The sequence below is a fragment of the Podarcis raffonei genome, chromosome 16 (assembly GCF_027172205.1).
Source record: "Podarcis raffonei isolate rPodRaf1 chromosome 16, rPodRaf1.pri, whole genome shotgun sequence".
NCBI lineage: Eukaryota > Metazoa > Chordata > Lepidosauria > Squamata > Lacertidae > Podarcis > Podarcis raffonei.
The window spans coordinates 18,660,517-18,685,372 of NC_070617.1; the positions used below are offsets into that span (position 1 = coordinate 18,660,517).

General features: G+C 50.4%; 2 protein-coding genes across 2 annotated transcripts in view; one reads left to right on the forward strand and one right to left on the reverse strand.

The window, feature by feature from the left end:
- The window catches only part of COPA (COPI coat complex subunit alpha), a 33,615-nt gene extending 24,130 nt beyond the window's left edge, over positions 1 to 9,485 (forward strand). Inside the window, exons 22-33 of the mRNA XM_053369152.1 lie at positions 102 to 190; positions 545 to 668; positions 883 to 972; positions 1,672 to 1,781; positions 2,536 to 2,613; positions 3,166 to 3,234; positions 4,385 to 4,521; positions 5,007 to 5,193; positions 5,920 to 6,030; positions 6,871 to 7,032; positions 7,779 to 7,973; positions 8,876 to 9,485. Of these exons, the coding sequence (XP_053225127.1) occupies positions 102 to 190; positions 545 to 668; positions 883 to 972; positions 1,672 to 1,781; positions 2,536 to 2,613; positions 3,166 to 3,234; positions 4,385 to 4,521; positions 5,007 to 5,193; positions 5,920 to 6,030; positions 6,871 to 7,032; positions 7,779 to 7,973; positions 8,876 to 8,935 (1,412 nt within the window). The 3' untranslated portion in view covers positions 8,936 to 9,485. The remainder of the gene's footprint in view (positions 1 to 101; positions 191 to 544; positions 669 to 882; positions 973 to 1,671; positions 1,782 to 2,535; positions 2,614 to 3,165; positions 3,235 to 4,384; positions 4,522 to 5,006; positions 5,194 to 5,919; positions 6,031 to 6,870; positions 7,033 to 7,778; positions 7,974 to 8,875) is intronic.
- A 905-nt stretch (positions 9,486 to 10,390) lies between these two features.
- MEN1 (menin 1) lies at positions 10,391 to 23,966 on the reverse strand. Its single transcript, XM_053369154.1, has 10 exons — positions 23,792 to 23,966; positions 21,678 to 22,128; positions 17,957 to 18,165; positions 16,568 to 16,696; positions 16,404 to 16,444; positions 14,811 to 14,898; positions 13,790 to 13,926; positions 13,087 to 13,225; positions 11,803 to 11,979; positions 10,391 to 10,963 (listed from the first exon to the last, which is right to left on the reverse strand). The coding sequence occupies exons 2-10, from the start codon at positions 22,111 to 22,113 to the stop codon at positions 10,532 to 10,534; spliced, it is 1,788 nt and encodes a 595-aa protein (XP_053225129.1). The 5' UTR covers positions 22,114 to 22,128; positions 23,792 to 23,966; the 3' UTR covers positions 10,391 to 10,531.
- Positions 23,967 to 24,856: the final 890 nt, after the last annotated feature.

A 24,856-nucleotide genomic window follows, 5' to 3' on the forward strand; every position in this document is an offset into this window, starting at 1 on the left:
ACAGGGTAGCAGCTATGGAGTTGTTTCCATTTGCATGACCAGACTACCCTGGAGAGTTTCCCACCATCCTGACCTTTCTCTTGCTTGCTTGTCTCTGTCAGAGTCCCTGGCCTACCTGACAGCTGCAACCCACGGCTTAGATGAGGAAGCAGAGAGCCTGAAAGAGACCTTTGACCTGGAAAAGGAAACGGTTAGTGCAGGACTATGGGCAGGCTGGACTTGGTTGGCATGCCGTTCTCCCTTTGCCTAAGACTGATGGAAGAATTTCAGTCTGGGGGCAGGAGTGGGAGCTTACAAGTCTGTAGCTTACTAGACCTATTGACCCAAGTCTCTCAGGTTGCATCACAAACCCCTGGCTCTGCATCTCAGAATGCATAAGCACCCACCTGCTTGCAGTTTGAAGCTTTCTCCCAAACTGCCCCTGGGCTGAAATGGCTATGTGGCTCCCTGCCTAATTCCCAGTCAGCCCCTTCTTTGTCCCTGTGGAGGGTCTGCAAATTTACATGGAGGGTTGAAAGTTCTTTGTTTCCTCCTCTTCTTCCAGATCCCAGAGATAGACCCCCATGCACAATTGCTCCAGCCGCTTGCTCCCATCATGCCCCTGGACACCAACTGGCCTCTGCTCACTGTCTCCAAGGGCTTTTTTGAAGGCACAATTGCCAGCAAAGGTAAGGAGGCCTGGACATTGTTACTGGCAGGCTTCCCCTTCTCAGATTTTGCATCGGAGGTGGGGAGTGGCAGGGGCTCCCAGGTATTGAGGCCTCTGTGGAGGCCAGAAATGGCTGCTGTCAAACAGGGCCACTGTACCTCAAGCCGTGCCTGTTTCTTGAGGCTGCAGAATCCCACCACAAGACAAACTGGTGATCTTGTTCTTCTCTGCAGGCAAAGGAGGTGCGTTGGCTGCTGACATCGATATAGACACAGTAGGCACCGAAGGCTGGGGAGAAGATGCTGAGCTGCAGCTGGATGAAGGTGAGAGCTCAGCGGTGAATTCCCATGAGGACCAGGTTTTGGTTTAAGGTCGCATACCATCCTTCATCAGAAGGCCACAGGGCAGTTTGCAACATGCAACGCATATGTCACTGCGTAGTATCTGTACAACATAAAAATTGAGACAGTTGTATGATTTTGATTGTAATACTAAGGACTGCATTATAAGATTCTCGTAATAGCAGCAGCATCAAAAATAAGAGAGGAGAAAATCAGCAGCAGGGTGTTTAAAGTATGAAAGCAGTGCACAAATCCTGAGTCTTCTCTCTATCCAATGGTAGCTCTTAATCCTAGCCACCCACAGAAAATGACAGACCCAGCTCTCTCCAGGGAGCTTTCCTTCCCTCTCCCGGGACTCAGATAAACAGCTGCAAATAAAACGTTTTGAATGCATTGTAAAGTGCAATATACAATTGGCACACTATATGGTGACCGTGAGCTATAGCAAATTCAATGCGTTTTTCAAAAGGTTTAAAAAACAAACACATTTTTGCGTTTTTAATGTGTGTAGATTCCACCCCAGTCTCTCACTCTCTGAAGCTTTCCTGCTTTGCATTACTTAATAAAGGTGTTTCCTTGCCACCACTTACCAATGAAGCAACCCAAGCACTTCCTGTTTTTGTATGGGGTGCATGTCGGCCCTTCTTAAACTCCCCCAATCCACGCTCTGTCCCCTTACAGATGGCTTTGTAGATGCTGGGGAAGGTTTTGGAGACGAAGCCCTGGCTAAAAGCCAAGAGGAAGGAGGTGGGTGGGAAATCGAAGAGGACCTGGATCTTCCCCCTGAACTGGTAAGTATGGGTTTCATTCATTTTAACTGGTGGGATGTATTGCAGCAGGACTGGAGGAGATGGGAGACTAAAGGCAAATTACACATCTCCCCTTAAGTCCGTCTCACTCTTGGCCCATTGAGTCTGGACCATTTTCTTCCTGGCAGCCACTCTCTAGGATCCTAGACCGTGAGGGGCCTTTTCCCTGTGCCTGCTGCTGTCCCAGTTCCCCTTTACCTGGAGGCTCCAGAGATGGAATCGGGGACCTCATGCATTCAAAGCATAAGCCGCCCCATTTCTGAGCTCTGGTTCCATCGTGGAGAACATGGTTGTCATTGACTACCACATGAGCTCTGTGAAACCTCCATGTGCGGGTGCAGTCTACCTCTCAGATATCTTCATGCACTGGAACATGGGGAACAGAAGCACGCATGTGCAGGGAAGATGGGGAGTAGCTCAGTCAGTAAAAGCATGCAGATTTTAATCTTGGGGTCGTGGGTTCGAGCCCCACATTGGGCCAAAAGATTCCTACATTGCCAAGGGTTGGAAGAGATGGCCCTCGTGGTCCCTCCCAGCTCTTCTGTGATCAGACATTTGTTGTTGTGTTTCACCACTGGTGTGAATGAGGAAAAGCCACTGTTCACGTTGCCGCAGGTGCCATAGTAGGAAAGGAAAACGGGATGGAAACACTAGCATTGTAACCAGGAAAACTTCCATGTCTGAACGCACCGTAACTGCCCCTCCTTCTCTCTCCCCCCACTCGCATTTCTTCTAGGATGTTCCTGGTGGTCCTGCTGGAGAGGCAGAAGACGGCTTCTTCGTGCCGCCCACCAAAGGCACCAGCCCTGCACAGGTAGGAGGGCGTCTGTGCTGAGGCACAAGACTCTTTGAGACCGGGCAGCAGACAGTGCCGAGCCCTACAAGTAGCAGAGAAAAGGGAGGTGGTTGGGGGTGGGCAGGGGCTTGACACTTCCCTGCATTTCCCCCCAAATGCAAGTGCTGCTCCCAGGCAGCCGGCTGTGATGACAAGCACACAGCTGAAACTCCCATTAAAAAAAAATATCCAGAAGGGTCTGCCGGGTGTGGAGTCTGCTGCAGCGAAAGCATCCGAGAAGTCTCAAAGGCGAATCAATGCATTGGTCCTCAAGACGCTGCAAGACATGCTCGTTTTGAAAGTGTAAAAGACGAAAAAAAGCAACGGGAGCTAATTTCTGAAGGCCGAATTGAAAAATCTGGCCAGACTTGCAGAGCTTTCAAAAAACCAAATAAAACCAGGCAGATCCTTCAGCACCCTTGGGCTGGTTCCTGTCTCACTGCGGTGGAGAGCCAATGGGATAAGTTCACCTCCGCAAGTCCTCTGATTTCTGTGGTTCTAATCAGATCCCTTTCTTTTCTCCCTGTTTAGGTCTGGTGCAACAATTCCCAGCTTCCAGTTGATCATATCCTTGCTGGCTCTTTTGAGACAGCTATGAGGGTGAGTTGCCTGGGGACAATGTCTCTGCACTGGCCTTTTTTTCTTTCTCATACAGCGTGTTGAAATTCGGGGCGCACGTCACAGGTGGGGTTTTGTCTTTGTCACAAAAGCTTTGTCCCCGGTGAGCCTTGCTTCCTTTTAGAGGGGTTGTGACTTCTTGCCTGCCTGAACGTGAGCACAGTTCTGTGCGGAAATGGTTGATTTGGACGCCTGCACAATGTGACCTTTAAAGGATGTTGTTATTTTTATTTATTTAACTTACTAGTTGCTTTTTTAATTTACAAAAGTAACTCAAAGTGACTTACAAGAATTGCATTTACATTAAAACCAGTATAAAACCAAGAAAAATCTGAAACACATTCATATTTTTAAAAGGCAGGATTAAACCCAGTGAAAGAGGCCACAGATAATTAAAAGCCAAAGGCCTGGCAGAACAGAAATGCTTTTGCCTTGTGCCTATGGAAAAGTTGTGATGGTGCCAGGTGAGTCTGCCCAGGGAGAACATTCCACAACTGAGGAGCCACCACCGAAAAGGCCAGTTCTCATGCTGCCACCCTCTGGACCTCCAGTGGAGAGGGCACACAGAGAACGGCCTCAGATGATGAACGCAGGCTCCAAGTTGGTTCATATGAGGAAAGGCAGACCTTGAGGTATTGAGGTCCTGCTCCACATAAGGCTTTATAGGTCACAAACAGTGCTTTGAATCTGGCCTGGAAACTAACTGGCAGCTAACGCAGTTGGGCCAGGATTGATGTTAGGTTCTCAGACCATCTTGCCCACGCATAGGCAAACTCGGCCCTCCAGATGTTTTGGGACTACAATTCCCATCATCACTGACCACTGGTCCTGTTAGCTAGAGATGATGGGACTTGTAGTCCCAAAACATCTGGAGGGCCGAGTTTGGGAATGCCTGCTCTTGCCCCAATGAGCAAATTCGGCAGCATTTGCGATTTCTAAGCAGTCTTCAAAGGCAGTCCCAAGTATAATGCATTGCAGTCACTTAGCCTAGATATGGCAAGCCAAGTGATATTTATAGAGCAGAGGAGAAGAATGAGAGAAGGGGAGGGTCTATGCGGCATAATTTGGTTGGGAAGCATCTGGGAGGCCCCCCCTGGTAACACCACCTCTCCCCCTCCCCTTTCCACTGCAGCTTCTCCATGACCAGGTGGGAGTGGTCACATTTGCCCCCTACAAACAGCTGTTCCTGCAGACCTACGCCCGGGGGCGCACCACGTACCAGGCTCTTCCCAGCCTCCCCGCCATGTATGGATACCCCCATCGCAACTGGTAGGTGTGAGCGCCCTTGTTCTTCCTGCCGCGACTGGCGGCTGCACTTCATTATGGGACCCAGGTGCTCACCATGAACTCTAGGTTGTGAGCAGGAAACTGGCTTTGCCATGACCTACCCCTGGCTTCCTTCTGCATGCATGAATGCAGGAGCAGGGCTGTGGGCTGATGCTTAACCTCAAACAGAGGGATCTTGTGAGATGCTGCATAGCGTCATATCCACTGTTTGTCAGACTCAAAACAGACTCATCAACATTAGTGGCCATTAACATAGGCCCATTAATTTCAACAGGTTTACTCAGTCAAGCTTTCTTGGTGTCCATCCAATAATAAGCAAGTCCTTCAACATCCCTGCATCCCCCTTCCTTGACCAGTTTTACCCCACACCTCATTTTAACCCCTTTTGCTCTGGAATCAGCTAACAAAACGTTGCACTTCAAGCATCTGTCGTAGGCCAGTCTTTATACAGCCTCCTCATTTTCCAGGAAGGACGCCGGCTTGAAAAACGCCCTCCCGGCTGTGGGACTGAAGCTGAACGACTTGATCCAGCGGCTGCAGCTGTGCTACCAGCTCACCACAGCTGGCAAGTTTGAGGAGGCCGTGGAGAAGTTCCGCTCCATCCTCTTGAGCGTGCCGCTGCTGGTAGTGGACAACAAGCAGGAGATTGCGGAGGTGAGCCCCACCCCACTGTCTATTCATTCGTATCATCCGAGGCAGACTCAGCTCACTTGCTCTCTGTTCAGAAAAAGAGAAGCCTTCTTGCAGGTTTCCCAGAAGTGTTGTGGTGCTGTGGTCTAAACCAGTTGGTGGTTCGAATCCCCACAACGGAGTGAGCCCCCATTGCTCTGTCCCAGCTTCTGCCAACCTAGCAGTTTGAAAGCATGCCAGTGCAAGTAGATAAATTGGTACCCCTGTGGCAGCAAGGTAAATGGCATTTCCATGCGCTCTGGCGCTTGTCACGGTGTCCCGTTGCACCAGAAGCAGTTTAGTCATACTGACCACATGAACCAGAAAGCTGTCTGTGCGCTGCAACCCTATAGTCGCCTTTGATTGGACTTAACTGTCCTGGGGTCCTTTACCTTTTTACCTTACTGTACTAAAAGAACACCACCCTGATTCTCCACTGGGACAAACTCAGTTCAAACACTTTAATCCGTTGTGCAGATCAAGTGTGTGGGCAATGTTGCTGCACCAGCCACCCACTCATTCTCTTCTGCTCAGGGGTATAGGGTAGGCTGAAAGGCCCACCCCAACAGCATGAAATCTGCTCTCTCCCTACACGCCCCACTCCAAATCCCCTGTTTTTATTTAAAGCTGTACAAAGCACCGCTCCCCAAATTTTCAAGCCGCTGTTTGTAGCTAACGTGCCCTGGCTCGTTCGTTCTTTTGTTCTGACAGGCCCAGCAGCTGATCGCCATCTGCCGGGAGTACATTGTGGGGCTGTCCATGGAGATTGAGAGGAAGAAGCTGCCCAAGGAGACCCTGGAAGAGCAGAAGCGTATTTGTGAGGTAGGACAACCCCTCTCTCTCTCCATGACCTCACGCCAAGGGTGCAAACATTGGGTTACCAAAACCATCCTAGCTGTTACAGTCTGCCAGAAGGCAACACTTATGCAACTCTCTGTGGACAAGAGCACCAATAATTGGCTAAGAGATCAAATGAACACCATTAACTCTATCAGGGGTGGCCAACCCCCCCAGTTCAGGAGCCTGATCCAACTCTTCCAAGCAACTGGCTCAAGACCCTACTAATTTTGGCAGTGATGGCAGCAAAAAAAAAACCTCAGAGTAGAGGGCAGTGCTGGAATGGGAGGGGCTAAGAGCTCTGGTGGGGATGCAAATCACCCTCTTCCTGATCATCTGAGTGACATCCTTCCCAGCTGACCTACATGGATCAGTTGAGGAGGGAGGGGGCCGTAGGGTTGGCCACGCCCACCACTGCCCTACAGTCCCCGGAGAGTTAGTCAAAGCTGAAAGCAGGCCTTGGGCCAAAAAGGGTTAGCCATTTCTGATAGCAAGTTCAGAAAGCAGTTGCATTTGTGGGAAGACCCTTATCACAGTGGATGCAAGGACCCCCATCATCTGCCCCACAGCCTGACCCTAATGGTGCCATTGTCTCTTGAGTCCATCTTGCCTATTACCCTGAGTAGCAACAGCCCTCCAAGATCTCAGACAGAGGTCATTCACTTACCCTGGTACCTGAAACCTTTTAGCCGGTGGTGCAACATCCATGCCGCATGCAAAACAGCTGCCCTATCGCTGAGCTGCAGGCCCGTCTCCTGCATAACTGAGTGGTGCCCCAACCTAAAGCAAACCCCATTTTCGTAACTGCATCCTTCTGCCCAACAGATGGCTGCCTACTTCACCCACTCCAACCTGCAGCCCGTCCACATGATCCTCGTCCTTCGCACAGCGCTCAACCTCTTCTTCAAGCTCAAGAACTTCAAGACGGCTGCCACCTTCGCTCGCCGCCTCCTGGAACTGGGGCCCAAACCAGAAGTGGCTCAGCAGGTAAATTCCCAGAGGCGCTGCCCAAAGCTGTCATCTTCATCGCCTTCAAGGGCTCTAAGCACAAAGGGCAGAGGGTGTTTTGATGTGTAATAAACCCACGTTGAGTTTCCGGCACAAGATATAAAATATCTGAAGAATGATCCCTTGGTGCAGGAGTAGTGCTGCTATGACACAGGCCAACTTTGATGGATGGGCGGGGGGGGGGGTCAATCACCTGATGACATGATAGTTTCAGGTGACTGCCCACCTCTCAGAGTTGACTTGTGGGGAGAGAGGTCTGCTTTGCCATGGCGTTCCATGCAATGCACTTCCAAGGCAGCAGTCAGCAGAATTTAACTTGCCTTACAGTAGCTGGTAAGCTGACCAGGTCAATCCTGTTAGCTGCAGAGGTCTGCTTCACCATTGTGAAGGGCATGTCCTGGCATGTGCAGCACCTGGCAGGATTGCACTCTCCACTTGCCCGGCTGGTGAGCAGGGCATGCACTCCTGCTGCCTGCAGGGGTCTACTGAAGCAGCCAGGATTGAACCTCCGCAGGCCAAGACTGGCCCGTGAGCTGGAGGTTTCCCGCCTCTGCCTCCGTGCAATTATGTAAAGTCCCTTCTTCGATTCTTTACACTCCAGGGGAATCTTTGCAGTGCAGTCTTTCCCTGCTCATTCTAAAGTGTTGAGACAGGACATTCGGACTCCCAGGCCGTCTATCCTGTTTCTCCTGCTTAGTTTTCTTCTTTCTCTGCCACCATTGCAGACACGCAAGATCCTAACCGCATGCGAGAAGAACCCCAGCGACGCCTACCAGCTCAACTACGACATGCACAACCCTTTCGACATCTGCGCCGCCTCCTACCGGCCCATCTATCGGGGCAAGCCGGTGGAAAAGTGTCCGCTCAGCGGAGCTTGCTACTGTCCTGAGTTTCACGGCCAGATTTGCAGAGTCACAACCGTAAGTGCCACCTCCTTCCCTCCATTACTGGTAGTAACTCTTTCCTTGGAGACTTTTCAGCCTCTTTTGGTTACCTCTTGGCAGCCTTTCCCGTGGTCTCCGTGGCAGGTATAGGCCATCAAGGGTGTCCACATGCTGCTGCTGGCAGATGCTGTGTTTTGACAAAAACGGGCTGAAGATTCACTCTATACATGCTGTAACTAGTAGGGTGGTAGTAATTACTACTAGTTACTACCACCCTACTAGTACTAGTTACTACTATTAGTAGTTACTACTACTACTACTACTAGTAGTAGTAGTAGTAACTAGTTGTTGTAACTAGTAGGGTGCACCACTTTTGAATCTGGGAGTGTACCTTCTCTTATTCCTCTATGATTAAAAAACCCCACCCTACTACTACTACTACCATTATTATTTTTATTATTTTGTAGATTAGTAACCCAAGTAGCTCCCTTCTGCTTGCAAGGATAGTTAATAATGGCACCCTCCATTGTCATGAGCTCCTGCATCCCAGCACTTGCCAGGTTTTGCTGCGGGAGGGGAAGAACTGCCCACCCTCCTCTATTTTGCAGGGCTCTGTGTAGATCATGCCTCTCCTTGGTAGCCACCCGGATGATGTGGTTATCAAAAGGTTTAGCATCTTTGGACGGCTATATCATCAGGCTGGCTACCCTGAGCCTGGCAAGACCTTGTTTTGAACCCAACACTTGAGTTTCAGAGACACACACAGTGTGTCACATCCATAGTCTGGAAGTGCTTAGAGGAGCGAGAAATTTCCCTGCTTTCTGAGGTTCAGAATGAGGCTCTCCCTGGAGCAGCACAAGGGGCTCTTGCCATATTAAAAGGACCCCCTCGGTTCCAAGTCTAGGAGGCGCTAACCATGTCTTTGTTTGGCTATGCAGGTAACAGAGATCGGTAAGGATGTCATTGGCTTAAGAATCAGCCCCCTGCAGTTCCGCTGAGGCTGTCCTGTGACCAAGCAGCTTTCTACAGGCATCCAGTTTTTTTCAAGTTCTACTTTCGGCTGCTGCCCCTTGTACCTCCCCTTTTCTGCTACCATTAATATGCCCCCTTTCCACCTGTGCTCACCAGGCCCTTTGGAGCTGTTCAGATGCGAATCTTCAGTTTCAAGTGTGCAGTCATAGCCAAGCCATCAGGGTGAATGCTGTGTGTCTCCCTCCATCCCTTTCCACATGTAGCTTCCATGAGAATCTGGGGGCTGGAATGGGCCCCTCCCAGGATCCCACCAACTTTCCTGGATGTTTGTTGGGGATCAGGACTTGGAAGACGCTACCAGAGACTGCAATAATTGGGTCGTCTATTCATTAGAAGAGGCATTTGAGGTTTTACGCCTCATATGCGGGGGGCCAAAGGGGCTGAAACTCTACTCCACTCCTTTTTGTATTCTTCCCCCTCCCCACAAAAACTCCCTGTCCCTTTCTCTCTGCCCCATCTCCTTGTTTTCTTTATTAACACTTAATAAAGTGAAATCACCCAAGGGGGAAATGAGAACGTTGTGCTCATTGTGGTTTCAGAAATATTCTGTTGACACGAGAAGGCATGCGGCTGTTGGTGTAAATTTTCGGGAGGTGGAGGAAACCTTAACAAGGGGTGCATAGACCAGATGATATAGTGACATCTCAGATGGCGATGATGTCCTCAGGATGGATTGGTCATACAGAAACTCACAGAAACATCTGCCTGCCCTTCAGGTCACACTGGTTTTCTTTGCATTAGTCAGCAGCAGAGATATAGTAGAATGGCTACAAGCCATGATGGTTGTCTTGTGCTGCTGAATGCCAGCTGCCCAGAAACCACAGGAGGCGAGAGTGCTCTTGTGCTGGTTTTCCACTGTAAAAACATGATGCTGGACTAGATGGGCTTATTGGCTGGATCCAGCGGGCTACAGCTCCCTTCAGCCCTAACCTGTCGCTCAGGTCTGATGAGAGATGTAGTCCAATGAACAGGTTGTCTCTAGATTGTGTTTCCATCCTCTCACCTGTCCCCAAAGATGTAACATACCAGCATTTACACTGGAAACAAGAATTGCTACAAGAGATTTTTTATTTAAAAAACTCAACCACTGGAGATTTATTAAAATGTCCTTTTAGGAAAAAAAATCCTGTAAATTAGTACAAATGACAGCAGCAGAGGCAGCCTCTGCCTACCGCTATTTCACACACATTGATTTGTGCTCAACCCACAACTTCCTGGGCACCATGAAAACTGCTAGCTGCCCCTTGTCTCTGTCAGGATTTGCACTCATGTCTGAAACCTCAGCTCCCAGGGAAGGGTTACAAGCAAAATCAAAAACGCTTCCAATTGCAACCCAGAGGAATCCTGCCTGCGTTGCGACTCAAGCAGGGGGGCACGCCAAGTTCTCCTGGTTTTGGGGAGCTGGGGGTCTAGAGAGCTGGGAAGATTCTCGACAGACCTGCTTGCCCCCCGCTACTCCTGGCTGCTTGAAGGAAGCACAAGAGCCGTGACCCTGGGTGGACTTTAGACAGCTCCAAGATATTGCTCAAGGAAAGGGCAGAGCTCTGCTGCCCCAGGCAGGCTCAGAGGGACTTGCGGGGCCGCTTGAGGAAGGAGAGCGTGTAGTCCCGGGGGGCCGAGGCTTTCTGCTTCTTCAGCTGCACCTGGGACTGAGCTGTCAGCTGCAGCTTGATGGCGCTCGAGTTGATCTTGGCTGCCACCAGCAGCTCCTTCATGCCCTTCATCTTCTCGCTCTGGAAGGTGAGGACGGGCCCTTCGGGAGGGGGGCTGGGGCCACTGCTGGGCCTCTCCTCCTTCTCCAGGTGAGGCCGGTCCACTCGCTGGCTGGAACTGGGGCGCCGGCGCTCAGTCACTTTCTTGGGCAAGGGGGGCTCCTCTGGCTTGGACTCCCGGCGCGGACCCCTGCGGCGCCCCTCCCGGGGGTCTTCGCTGCCTTGGTCGTCATCCTCGTTGGCTTCTACCTCCCGACTTGCCAGGGTCACCTTCTGCCGCACCTGAGAGGAAGAGGGGAGTAGTCAGAAAGCCAAGGGCGCCCGTGGCACAAAGCTGAAGGCTGCTTATGATGCCCTGCCTATCTGATTGGGCTGTACACTTCCGGGACACATTTAGTCACATCTAAATCTTGTCACAGATATCTAGCTGGCGCATTTTGACATCTAGAGAACAAGCGATGTCTGCCTGCCTGTTGATTTCACATGCAATTACTCTGCGAGTTTTTAGAATCTCAGCTGGGCACTTAAACACTCTCCTTGTGCGCGTTAAACATGCATCTTAATTCATTTCATTATTTTTATTTTTACAAAGTATAATCATGCATGAATAATAATAAAAATGTGCACCCCACGGCCAACACCATTCCATTGTAACTATCCAACCTCCCAAAATTTCAACATCTCTTAAAATGGTTTCACCCCTTTCCGTTTCAACAGTACAAATTCTACAAACACCTTCCATATCTTCTCAAAAATATTTCTCCTGCATATTCTCCACCTTACCTTAATGGCACATGTTAATTTATCATTAATAGCTATATCCCACACCTTTATACCATTCTTTTAATTCATTTCTATTGTTTATTGTTATACTGCTGATTTTCTTTTTTTGCTACGTCCCACATAACCCACCCTTCTCTCCCAAATCTGTCTGAATCCTGGTAACAATGGAGCTCCCTCTTTTCCAGCTAATAAACACACACCCCATAGACACCATCTAGGCCCACTCAGGCCCCACAAAGTCCTGCCAAGTCATTGCACCCTTCACATAGCTTGACGCCGGCCATTCCCCCTCCCCCGGTGCCACTTAAAATGCTCTGAACTTTACCCCCTGCACTCACCATCCCATCAAAACGGCTGAGGGACTGGACCAGGAATGTGGCCCATCCCACGTGGAGGACGGGCGTGGGGCTCCCCTCTTCCCACTTGCAGATGCCGTCGTAGAAACGAAGGAGGTGAGCAAAACACTCCGGGTCCTGCAGGGCTGAGCCGCCGCTGCCTCCTTGCGATGGCGAAACCTGGGCAAGACAAGGTCAGGTTGTTCTGTGAAGAGATGCCACCCTGGCACCAACTGGGCCTCTCCCAACAAAGTCTGCCAAGGGCATTCCTTGCCCTGATCCAATTCACAAGTGCCTCTCTCCCAACTCTCCTCTCTTCCTCTTAAGCTTCTAAAAAAAACCCTACCCCTTCCTGTGATCCCCTTGCCAAATCTCCAGTCAGCCTCCCTTTAGAAACTCCCCACGCCACCCACTAGAAAATCTACTTCATATGCCCTCTTGCCATTTCACTAAACGATTAATAATGCTTTTCTGCTCCACTCACCGTTCTCTGTCACCTTTTAAGACGATAACCCCTCTATTTTTGCCTTGACTGGATGCCAATAACCCCTTTTCAGGCCTTCATGGTTTCTCTCCAAGCTTCTTGTCCTCAGTGCAAAACGACACTTATAATTAACATCCCCTCTGCTTTGCGCAGGGACGCGGGTGGCGCTGTGGGTTAAACCACAGAGCCTAGGACCTGCTGATCAAAAGGTTAGCAGTTCGAATCCCTGCAGCTGGGTGAGATCCCGTTGCCCGGTCCCTGCTCCTGCCAACCTAGCAGTTCGAAAGCACGTCAAAGTGCAAGTGGATAAATAGGTACCGCTCTGGCGGGAAGGTAAATGGCATTTCCGTGCGCTGCTCTGGTTCGCCAGAAGTGGTTTAGTCATGCTGGCCACATGACCCAGAAGCTGTACGCCGGCTCGCTCGGCCAATAAAGCGAGATGAGCACCGCAACCCCAGAGTCGGTCACGACTGAACCTAACAGTCAGGGGTCCCTTTACCTGCTTTGCGCAAAGTCGCATGTTTTTTCAACTTCCATTCTTGTACAATTTCACACTGTTTCCTGTGCCTTTGTTCTGCCTCCTTTGCTTCTGGCAAAGTCCCAGCCCAAATTTTGCTGCACCTCCTAGAATTCCCACCCCGCTCCATCCGACTACTTTCATTCCAACTAATGATACTTTTCCTAACACCCGGCACGTGGCAGTGAAAAATGAATAGCAAAAGCAGAATTTCCTCCCCGGTTGACGAATGCCAGCAAGGCACAACATCCATCCTTTACGTCGCCTGTCTGCTCACCCGCCTTACCTCTCCCCTCTCACCAGCCCCCTTCTCCTCAGCTGAGTCAGCAAGGCTGGCCACCTCTTTTAGCAAGTTGGGGATCACGTCATTGGCCACATCAAAAAATTCCTTGTAGATCTCTTCATCTTCTCGACAGTAGTTATAACTGAGAGGGGGAGAAGAGAAGGGTGCAATGCCACCATCAGATAACAGCAGACGTGGGTCTTATGTAGAGATATCTGGAGCCTCTTGACAGCCAAACAAAAGGCATTTAACCACAGGCAAAATTTCCCCCACCACTGCATCTCCACCTTGGAATAAGCCTCTTGAGGAGCTCGTAGCCACTGCCCACAAAGCAATCTTGTTCTCTTTAACAAACTCTGGAAAAGTTTTTTTTCAGGAGAACTGGACAAACCTGTCTTCCTCATCAGTAGTTGCCCCCTCCCCAAATAAAAGGAACTGAGAAAAGAATGCAATTTTATTTTACCCTTGACTGGAGGCCAAATGAAACCAGCACTTCAAATGCATGGATGCAACCACCAGGCTGTGGTAAACTCTACAATGACCAGCAGCTGCTCTCCGGGGTTTTAGGTACAAATGTGTGCCGGCCCTTCTGGGAGATGCCGGGAACGGAACCTGGGACCTTCTGCATTCAAAGCAAGGGTCCTGCCACCACGCTCCACTTCCTTCCGTGGTAAAGGCAAAATGAATAGGATAGGAAGCTACTCACTCTTGGATCACGGTGGCTGAATCAGCCCAGGCTTCCAGTGCTTCCTTGACATTTTTGTTGCGGCAGTGATAGCCGGCCAGATACATGTAGGGGTAGATGTGCTCGTTGTGGTAGTACTGCTTGGCTGAGTTGATTCCCTAGGGGAAAAGGGGGTGGGAGATAAGGTGGGGTTCAGGGACAGCAGGAGCTGATCCATGAAGGCGCCCAGGCTCAGGTGTTTCAGGGAAACATCTAGGGCTGGGCGATACCTGCTTTTCAACATTGTGTCAACAGGCAGCCCCAAATGGCCATTCCTAGAGGCTCCAGGAAGCAACTGTGTACAATATGAGGACAGCAAACCCGGGAACAGCTGCATCCTGCAACATGGCAGCAGGTGCAAGTGCGCACCCCCCTCACTGATCATAGGTGGTCTGGAGAGCCTCCCCTTGAGGCTGTTCCAATGCCTTCTGCATCATCAACTCAAAAGAAGAAGGCTCCCTTCACTTAAGATCCTGCTCATCAGCTCCAGCCAGCCTGGCCCATGGGCAGAGAAGGTGGCAGTTGGAGTCCAGCAGCAACTGCAGTGTCACAGATCTCCCCAACCCTGCTTTACTCCCTGGACCCCACTTTGAAGGGCCAAAATCCCAGGGATTTTTTTCCCCCCTTGGTGGGATGAGGGAGTTAAAACACTGCAAAGAGAACCAGGGCGGTTTTTCATTATTATTTTCTAAATTACAATAATACTGCTTGTACGTTTTGCTTCATATCTCAGGTTCCACAAAAGCTAGAAACTTACTTTTTAATAAAAAGAAAAGAAAGGAAGTTGGCAATCTGGAGATCATGGTTCATCTCGGGGACAGGGGAACGGGACTACCCCCCATTTCACACACACACCCCACAGATCTAGGTCATGCCCCACCTTCAACAGCTTTGCTTCAGGCAATGTGGTGTAGTGGTCAGACCATGGGTTTGTATCCCCTTCTTGGCCACAGTACTGCCAAGCCCAGTCTACCAGCACCCTTAGAAGCAAGGGGGGAAATACCTGATGGTAAATGAAGAGGGGGTCTGGGCGGCCAGGGGTGGGCTCCAGCTCCTCAAGATCTGCCAAATTCCCCAGTGCCATTGGGTACCTGCAGAGGAAGCCAAGGGATCGCTGAGGACAAGCAGAGGCGAGAGGAAGCCCAGGCTCCCAAGGGGACAATTTAAGAACACAGAAATAAGAGCCCGACGGCCTGTGGATTTGTGGTTGAGGACGGGGAGACAGCTCAGCCATTGCATTCAACACGCTCTCTTCCATTGTATTATCATTGCTTCTTTTATTCCTTGCAATAAATTACCGTATTGGCCTGAATAAAAGCCTCATTTTTCCCCAAATTCCGACCATGTAAAATTAAAGTGCGGCTGAAATTCGCGACCTTGCAAAAATTGGCCTTTACATTATCACTGCTGAAACAGACATACGGTAAAACGTAACGGGTGTGGGTGCCTGCGGAATTTTAAGGGAGTGGCGTATATTCAGGTATTGTCTCTCCGCCCCCCCCCCCGCCATGAATTTTAAAGGGGCGGCTTATATTCGGGCCAATACAGTACAACGCAAGAAGAGAAGCCATAAAAATGCAATTAAAAATCACACCACATCCAGTGCAGGGCATTATAATTGCTACAGCATGTAGGGAGCAGAGGGGCAAAGCATTTAATGGACTGCTCAGCTGCTCGGTGATTTTTAAGAGGTTATCTCAATATTTTCCACACATTCACATTCTATGCCAAGGCACTCTTCATATTCTCTCACACAGATGACATACACTCCACTCTTTGATCATAGACCCTCCAGCAGGAGGCAGTATCTGCACAGGTAATCTGAGCCACTTTTAGGGGAGAATATACCACACCTGAACAAATTTCAGAGTTTTCCCTTATTGCTGTTGAAATTGACTTCAGAGGCTGTTTTGTCCCATGCCTTAAGAATGCCTGCATCCCCTTCCCATATTGTTCTTTTTTCTAATATTTAGTGTCTATTTCCATCAAAAGAGTGAGTGTCAGAGACCAAGTCTTTTTTTTTTTGCTGTATCTAGCCAAGACTGACTTAAAAGTAGACCTACTGAAATCAATGGACTCAAGCTAGTCACAACCAGAGGCCACTACCACTAAATTCCTGGCTGCTTTGGCTGCTTCCAACTCACGTGGCCGAGACCCTCTGGAAATTACTCAGAAAGAGCTGGAAGCTCCTCTAGAAAGGAGCAAGACTCCCTCTGCAACTTAAGAACATAAGAGCATAAGCATATGTCTGCTGGATCAGGCCAAGTCCTCTTTTAAAGCCATCTAGGTTGGTGGCCGTCATTGCCTCATGTGGGAATGAGTTCCATAGTTTAACTATGCACTGCATGAGACTAAGAAAGACACAGAGAAATGAAGCTGTTTGGGCTCTGTTAGCTAACAGCATCAGGATGGGGGCTGGATTCCTCTCCCTAGAGCTGCCTTTCCCAAACTGGGAAGACTACAACTCCCATCAGCCCCAGTGAGCGTGACCAACATTGAGAGTTGCATGTCAAGCAAGATCTGGAGGGGCCAAAGGTTCCTCTGCCTAATGATAGGGCTGGGCCCTCTGAGACCAGGCCCTCTCTAAAGTACTTACTTCTCCAGGTGGCCCAAGTCATAGAGAACCCACAGCAGCTTCTGCAAGGGATGGAGACAAAGAGGCAAGCATGAGAGCCATCATGATGGTGGTGATGATATCGGCTCCAGTTTCTGCAAACCCCCACCAAAGGGAAGGAGGGGGGTCAATCCATGTCAGCTCACCTGTTGCAACTGCAGCAACTCCAGGCTATCCGAGTGCAAGTCGATGGAAGGATTGATGGCACACACCATGAAGGCCACCTCCATCTGGCGGGTGCAGCACAGGTAGGAGCCCTTCAGGTACAGCCAGCTCTGAAAAAGGGGAGGGAATTTTGCAGGTGAGAAGTCTGGGTGGGCATCAACTTTCCCATTGCAGGATCTTTCTTTCTTTCTTTCTTTCTTTCTTTCTTTCTTTCTTTCTTTCTTTCTTTCTTCGTGGATGGAACCTGGGATCTTCTAAGCAGATGATTCTGCCACCCATGAAACACAAAGACGTTGCCCTCTGCCAGGTCAGACTGGTGGCCCATCTACTCCACTATTGCCCACCCTGGTTGGCAGTGGCTCTCCAAGTTTTCGGACTGAGGTGGGTCTTTCATATCACCAGGATTGAGCCAGGGGCCTCCTGTATCCTAACCAACGTGCTCTACAACCCAGCTATGATCTCCCTCGTTTCAGATATTTGCATAGGGTTGTGTGGCTGAAGGTATACTGGAGAGCTTTATTTTTAAAATATAATAACAATAACAATAATAATAATAATAATAGAAAACCGATTCCTGGAGGGTGATTTAACATGTTAGCGATAACAACCAAGCCGCCTCACTCAAGGAAGGATGTTGGCAATTCCCAGGTGGAATGGCAACAAACAAGAGAGGCATAAAGGCATCCTTCTCATGCCCAGTGGCTAGCGTGGGTTGCCAGCATGCACATTCAACTGCCTAATGGTGTCTGTATCACCCAGGAGATTACAGTCATAGAAATAAGAAGAGTCGTCTGGAGAAGTCACTTCCTGGTTTGCATGGAGAAGCAGTTCTCAACTGAGTGTAGTACCAGAAGCATGCAGTTGTACTGAGGCAGCACCAGGTGTTGAAATTTTGTGCCCCCTAAAAAATTTGCACCCGGGGCAACCACCCCTGTGCCCCCCCCCAACTAGGCCACGGCTCACACCTTCCTTGTAAGCTTTCCAGAGACATTTGCTGAAAAGCTGACAGGCAAATTGCAGCTGTGGCTGGGTCTCGCCAGGCAGCAGCGCTAAGCTAAGAATTTTCATGAAGGGGGGCAGGTTGTATTTCACATTTATTGGCTGGTCAAATCCATGCACAATGGACCTATTCCCAAGATTTATTTTTGCCTCTAAACTGAGGTGCTCAGATTGGCCGTACGAAACACATGCTCCTATAATAAGGAAATGAAATGAAATGAAATGTGTACACCGTCTAAAGCTAATTTGCTCCTATGGAAGAAGTGGATGGAGTACAGAACCTGCAAGCTACAAACCATCTATCCAGTTGCACCTGCCTCCTATGTGAAGACGAGAGGGGAGCATCCTCCTTTCCTGAGCTGATATCTTACCCGTTCTGCCACACCAGAGTTGACCGTTTGCCCACGTCGGTCCTCATTGCCTTTGCCGTGCCATGTCACCTCTGCGGTCTGCTCCCCATCTTTGCCGAACACCACCCAAGCATGGTCCTCAGAGAGCGCCAGGTGAACATCTAAAAGTCCGAGGACCTGGCAGGCCCCCACAACTGCAAAAGCCACACCAGAGCTGTCTAGTTTGGTGCCTGGTAAAAGAAAGAAAAAGAGCAGGACGTTCAGGACACCTTGAAGAGCAGAGGTAAAACACTGTTGCATCTTGATTAAAAATGGGAGGCATGCAGCCACACTTAAAAGAATTGTTTTTGGAGGGTGAAAGCTGCCCACCTTTGGAGAAGCGCACCTGTGGCCTCTCTGTGCGAACTGCTGTTATGAGCCAGTCCACTGCTTGAAAAGAGCCATGCCCAGAGCAGTACCCTGAGCTACAATATCTGAAAGCAAGTAATTCTGCTGTGCTTGTGCATGATTGACGGTTCATGCCACACCCACTGCAAATGTTGGGCACAATTAACCTTCCTCCGCTGGCTTATGGCAGCTGTCTGGTAGGAGACAAAGCCAGGACAGTAACTCAAAAGGTGATGCAGTGGACAACCTCTTTCCTTGACCTTGCAGAAGCCTTTATTTATTTTTTTGCACAAAGGTCAAATGAGCAGTTTATTCCTGACACCAGTTTTGAGAGTTAATTTTGCTGAGAGCCTTGTCTCTTGAAACTCCAGAAAACGGGAGACTGTAGCTTGTCTTGTAAAGGTAAAGGACCCCTGACGGTTAAGTCCAGTCGTGAACGACTCTAAGGTTACACGCTCATCTCGCTCTATATGTCGAGGGAGCCGGCATTTGTCTGCAGACAGTTTTTCCGGGTCATGTGGCCAGCATGACTAAGCCGCTTCTGGTGAACAAGAGCAGCACAAGGAATCACTGTTTACCTTCCCGCCGGAGCGGTACCTATTTATCTACAGTAGTACCTCGGGTTACATACGCTTCAGGTTACATACGTTTCAGGTTACAGACTCCACTAACCCAGAAATAGTACCTCGGGTTAAGAACTTTGCTTCAGGATGAGAACAGAAATTGTGCTCCGGTGGCACAGCGGCAGCAGGAGGCCCCATTAGCTAAAGTGGTGCTTTAGGTTAAGAGCAGTTTCAGGTTAAGAATGGACCTCCGGAACGAATTAAGTACTTAACCCGAGGTACCATGCAGATAAAATCGCTCAGATTCGGGAAGAAGTAGACTCCACCGTGGGAGCAGGACCGGGGCGGGAGAGTGCCAGAGTTCTGTCTAGTCAAGTTGAGTGGGATCAATTCCAATCTGTTACCTCCGAGGATGTGGACAGGCTGCTTGGACGAGTGAGACCAACCACCTGTCTCCTGGATCCTTGCCCATCCTGGCTTATAAAAGCTAGCCGGGAAGGACTGGGCGATGGGCTTCGTGGGGTGGTGAATGCTTCCCTCTGTGAGGGAACCTTCCCAGATCCGCTGAAAGAGGTGGTTATTAAACCGCTTCTTAAAAAAACCATCTTTAGATGCGGCCACGATGGCCATCTATCGCCCAGTCTCAAATCTCCCATTCTTGGGCAAGGTGATTGAGCGAGCGGTTGCCGAACAACTCCAGGCACGCCTGGAAGAAGCAGACCATTTGGATCCCTTCCAGTCGGGATTCAGGCCTCATCATGGGACTGAAACTGCCTTGGTCGCACTGGTTGATGATCTCCGGCGGGCTAGGGACAAAGGTGAGAGCTGTTTCCTAGTTCTGCTGGATCTCTCAGCGGCGTTTGATACCATCGACCATAACATCCTTCTGGACCGTCTTCAGGGGCTGGGAGCTGGAGGCACTGTCATACAGTGGTTCCGCTCCTTCCTCCTGGGCCGTGTTCAGAAAGTGGTGGTGGGGGATGAGTGTTCAGACCCCTGGGCTCTCACTTGTGGGGTGCCTCAGGGTTCTGTCCTCTCCCCCATGCTTTTCAACATTTACATGCAGCCGCTGGGAGAGATCATCAGGAGGTTTGGGCTGGGTGTTCATCAGTATGCGGATGATACCCAGCTCTACCTCTCTTTTAAATCAGAACCAGTGAGGGCGGTGAAGGTCCTGTGTGAGTGTCTGGAGGCGGTTGGAGGATGGATGGTGGCTAACAGATTGAGGTTGAATCCTGACAAGACAGAAGTACTGTTTTTGGGGGACAGGAGGCGGGCAGGTGTGGAGGATTCCCTGGTCCTGAATGGGGTAATTGTGCCCCTGAAGTACCAGGTGCGCAGCCTGGGAGTCATTTTGGACTCACAGCTGTCCATGGAGGCACAGGTCAATTCTGTGTCCAGGGCAGCTGTTTACCAGCTCCATCTGGTACGTAGGCTGAGACCCTATCTGCCTGCGGACTGTCTCGCCAGAGTGGTGCATGCTCTGGTTATCTCCCGCTTGGACTACTGCAATGCACTCTACGTGGGGCTACCTTTGAAGGTGACTTGGAAACTACAACTAATCCAGAATGCGGCAGCTAGACTGGTGACTGGGGGCGGCCGCCGAGACCATATAACACCGGTCTTGAAAGACCTACATTGGCTCCCAGTACGTTTCCGAGCACAATTCAAAGTGTTGGTGCTGACCTTTAAAGCCCTAAACGGCCTCGGTCCAGTATACCTGAAGGAGCGTCTCCACCCCCATCATTCTGCCCGGACGCTGAGGTGCAGCGCCGAGGGCCTTCTGGCGGTTCCCTCATTGCGAGAAGCAAAGCTGCAGGGAACCAGGCAGAGGGCCTTCTCGGTAGTGGCGCCCGCCCTGTGGAACGCCCTTCCAGCAGATGTAAAAGCGATAAACAACTACCTGACATTCAGAAGACACATCTTAAGGCAGCCCTGTTCAGGGAAGTTTTTAACGTGTGATATTTTACTGTATTTTTGGTTTTTATGGAAGCCGCCCAGAGTGGCTGGGGAGGCCCAGCCAGATGGGCGGGGTATAAATAATAAATTATTATTATTAGTATTATTATTACCACTGAACTTGCATTTGACGTGCTTTTGAACTGCTAGGTGGGCAGGAGCTGGGACCGAACAATGGGAGCTCACCCCGTTGCGGGGATTCGAACCGCCAACCTTCTGATCAGCAAGCCCTAGGCTCTGTGGTTTAGACCACAGTGCCACCTGCGTCCCTTAGCTTGTCTTGTAGTACAGGCCAAAGATAAGGCCACCCAAACAATATAGCAACACATCTAAGAGGACCAGCAAAGAGGACCAGGCCTTGCTCACTCTTTGTTTTCAAAATATCCAACATCCCCATCATATAGAGAGCTCGTAGGGTGCAGCAGTTAAGCGTGCCGGACAACAACCTGCAAGGCTAGGATTTGAATCCTTGCTAAGCCATGAAACTCGCTGGGTGACCTTGAGCCAGTCAGTGTCTCCTGCCCTAGCCTGCGTTGCAGGGCTGCTGTGGGGATAGCATTTACTTGCTTATTGATTTATTAAATGTATAAACCACCCTTCATCATAAGATCCAAAGGCGGTTCACAGAATAAAGTACAAGATAAAAACACAAGTAAATAATTGAAACGAAACAAAGCAAAACAATAAGCCCCCCCAATGGGGAGGAAGAGACCCAAAACTTCCCTGCAAGAAAGGGGGAACATAAATATAATAAACAAATATATGCATGGCAACATGAGATCGGCAGCTGAGCACTTGGGATTGAGAGCAGCATGCTCCCTTTGTGGCCCCACCTGTGATGAAGCTGAACAGTGACTGGATGTGGGCCCGATCCTTGAAGTAGGAGCGGCTCAAGCTGTTCCAGATGACATCAGAGACTTTCTTGACAAGCTCCCGGGAAGAGTAGCCCTCTGGCCGCGGGTAGAGCGAGAGATCCACGGCCCCGCGGATTTGGGCAGTGAAGCGGGCATGCAGGGCCCCGATGATGCTCAGGTCAGCCACCGGGAAGTAGGTCAGGCTGTCAGGACCTTGGGCAGGCTCAAAACTGATGCCCGGCACGTTGGTGGGCAAGACGCGGTTGACGGCCAGGAAATGCTCCACGAAGCCCAAGACGAGCGAAAGCAGCACCAGGTCGGGCTGCTCCCGGCGAAGCTCCAGCTCAAAGAGGTGGACCACATCTGAGACGGAGCGCAGGGGGAAGAGAGCCTTCTGAGCACCCTTCAGCCCCATGGCCAAGGGGACGCGCTAGAGAGCAAGCAGAGAAGGAGGAGGGTCAGAATTAGCAGGGGGCAAGAGGGCAGTCCATCTAATTAAAATATGTTTTAGCCTAAGACAGAGATGGGGAACTTCTGGCTCAGCGCCAGCCACCATAAGCCACTAATGGTCAGGGATGATGGAAACTGGAGCCCAGAAACATATGGCAGGCCACAGGTTCCCCACCCTGGTGTCACAGATGTCTGCCAGCTTTTAAAACCTAACAGCAGGAAATATCCGTTCTTTCTCGGTAAGCACAAAGAGGCCCATCCAAATCTTCAATGGGGTCGTGAATAAAGTAAAGTCAGAGTAGATTTTAATCTTGTCACTAACTTAAATGCCCACTGGACCATCAGTGTGCATGACACATTGCCTTGCTTGGAGGTTGGGGGCAGGGAACCCACCTCAAACTAGAGACCAGACAGTGCAGAACAGGAAGTTTCAGCCTAAGCGCAATCCTGGTTGAGGAATTTTGCACCACGTGAGCTGCTTGAGAGCTCAGATCTGGGGCCTGGGGAGGTTTGGGGTAGCAAAATGGTTGAGAGCTTGTGTCAATGGGAATATGGCAGCCCCACTGAGGAACAAAAGAACCTGCCTCACAGATCTCCGGCAGAGCCATGCATCTTGAGAGCACAGCGCTGCCAGAAAGGGACACCTCTTGCTTGTAGTGCACCCCATGCTTGTGGGGAACCTGCTGCTAAATTATCATTAGGCAAATGACCAGGCTTGGTCTCCAGATGCAGTTGAACATCAACCCTTGTTACTACTGACCATTGGCCAGGCTGGGAAGGGGATGGTGGGGCTTGCAGTCCCACATCATCGGGGAACCTAAGACGGGGGAAGACTACCTTTGGGGGGGGGTCTCAGGCAGGGGTCTTTCCCCTGGAGATGCTGAGGATTGAATCAGCAACTTTCTCCATGCGAAACATCTGCTCCACTGATATACAACCCTTCTCCAATAAAGCTATGAACTCACGGGGTTGCATTCAGTGAGCCATTTACTAACTCTTAAGAGCTGGTTCTTCCCTCCTTCTCTGTCAGATGCAGACATAACACTGGCCTACTTGGGAGAACCGTTTTTTAGGGTTCTGCATCTGAAGAGCATTGAACACGGAGGAAACACACTGTTCATTCATCACCAACCTGCTGCCCTCCAGATGATCTAGGCTGCAACTCCCATGACTCCCAGTCCTCTGTTTTTGCCGCCCAAAACATCTGCAGGGCATCAGACTGCCAAAGGCTGCACCACATCAATTCTTGACGAGGTGCACAAGCCCACACCCCTAAAAACTTTGGGAATACCATATCGGGAGGGAGTAGAGCTCAACAGCAGAGCATCTGTCGCGCATGTCGCACCTCTGCCGTGTTCAGGCGGGAGGATGCGGTAGCAAGGAGATGCCCTGGAGAACTACTGCCTGCTCTGGGTTTGGCGGGCAAACGGAGCATCCGGGAGCTAAGGCAGCTCCCTACACTTTCTAAACATGCTTCGATCCGTATCTGCGGGAAAAGCAATATCGCAGAACAAGAATCCTCCGCGCGGAGGTGTTTTGATCGCACCCCTGCTGCATCCCACCCACCCAAAACGAACAGCCACAACCTCCTGCTGCACATGAAGGGAGGGGGCGGGGAGAGAGAAGAAACGAGCCGTACCCACCCCAAGGCTGTTGCAATTTGCAGTTGCGCCTCTGCTGCACCAGGATCCTCGCGGGTGGGGAGCCGATGGCGGGGCTGCATGCAGAACGGCGCCTTCCCAACACGCCCCCTCCGTCTCACTTCTCCGGCTCTCTCATTCGAATGCGCTCTTTCAGCCGTCCGTACCCCCGCCGCGCGCGCAGGGCAGCATGGGAGTTGAAGTCCCGCGTTGGCAAGGCATGCTGGGGGAGCTCCGGCGGCCTGCTCTGATCCACAGACTTATAGTAGTTAAAGACATGCACGCGCTGCTATATTCCGGGTTCATTTGAACCACACAACCTCTCCGTCGCCTCCCTAGTCGCGAGGGAAGGAGAGAAGCGCGCAGCAAATCAGGGATGCATGCAGGGCCGGATTTAGGTTTGATGAGGCCCTCAGCTACTGAAGGTAATGGGGCCCTTTATATGTCTAGCTGTCCTTCGTCAACAACAAATTGTTGCTTTTTTGTGTGTTGGATATATGCTATATGGTAATTTAAGGACCTAATAGGTATCTAAAGCCATTTGTAGATGTTGCCATGCCACCAGTCCATGCAGAATGTAGGCACCCTATATATAGAAATGAGCAAACCAGTGATATTTTAGGAAGCAGGCTAGCATGCGGGGCCCATTACTTACATCATAGGAGCCTACACAACACAAAACACTGTTGCTGCATGTAGGTTTTATTTTATTTGTTTTTTATCTTATATTTTGGAAATGTACATCCAGTTTTTTACCCTTTAATTTTTTTTGCCCCCCCCCCCAAGAGAGTGGGGCCCTAAGCTATAGCTTGTTAGCTTATAAGTAAATCCAGCACTGGTCATGTGTCGTCCCCCCCTCCCCCCAACACGTGTCTTCCTTTTTTCATTTAAACTTAAATCGGCGGCGGCAGTTTTGGCCGCCTGTTCTGCAACCGGAGGTGTGTTTTGCATGCATTGCCCCCCCTCCTTTTGGCTGCAAATGGTCAGTCACTTTCTGTCTCCACCTCCTCGCAGGGATATCAACCGCGAGTGGACTACACTGCAGGGTTGTCGTAAGCCTCCCCCTCT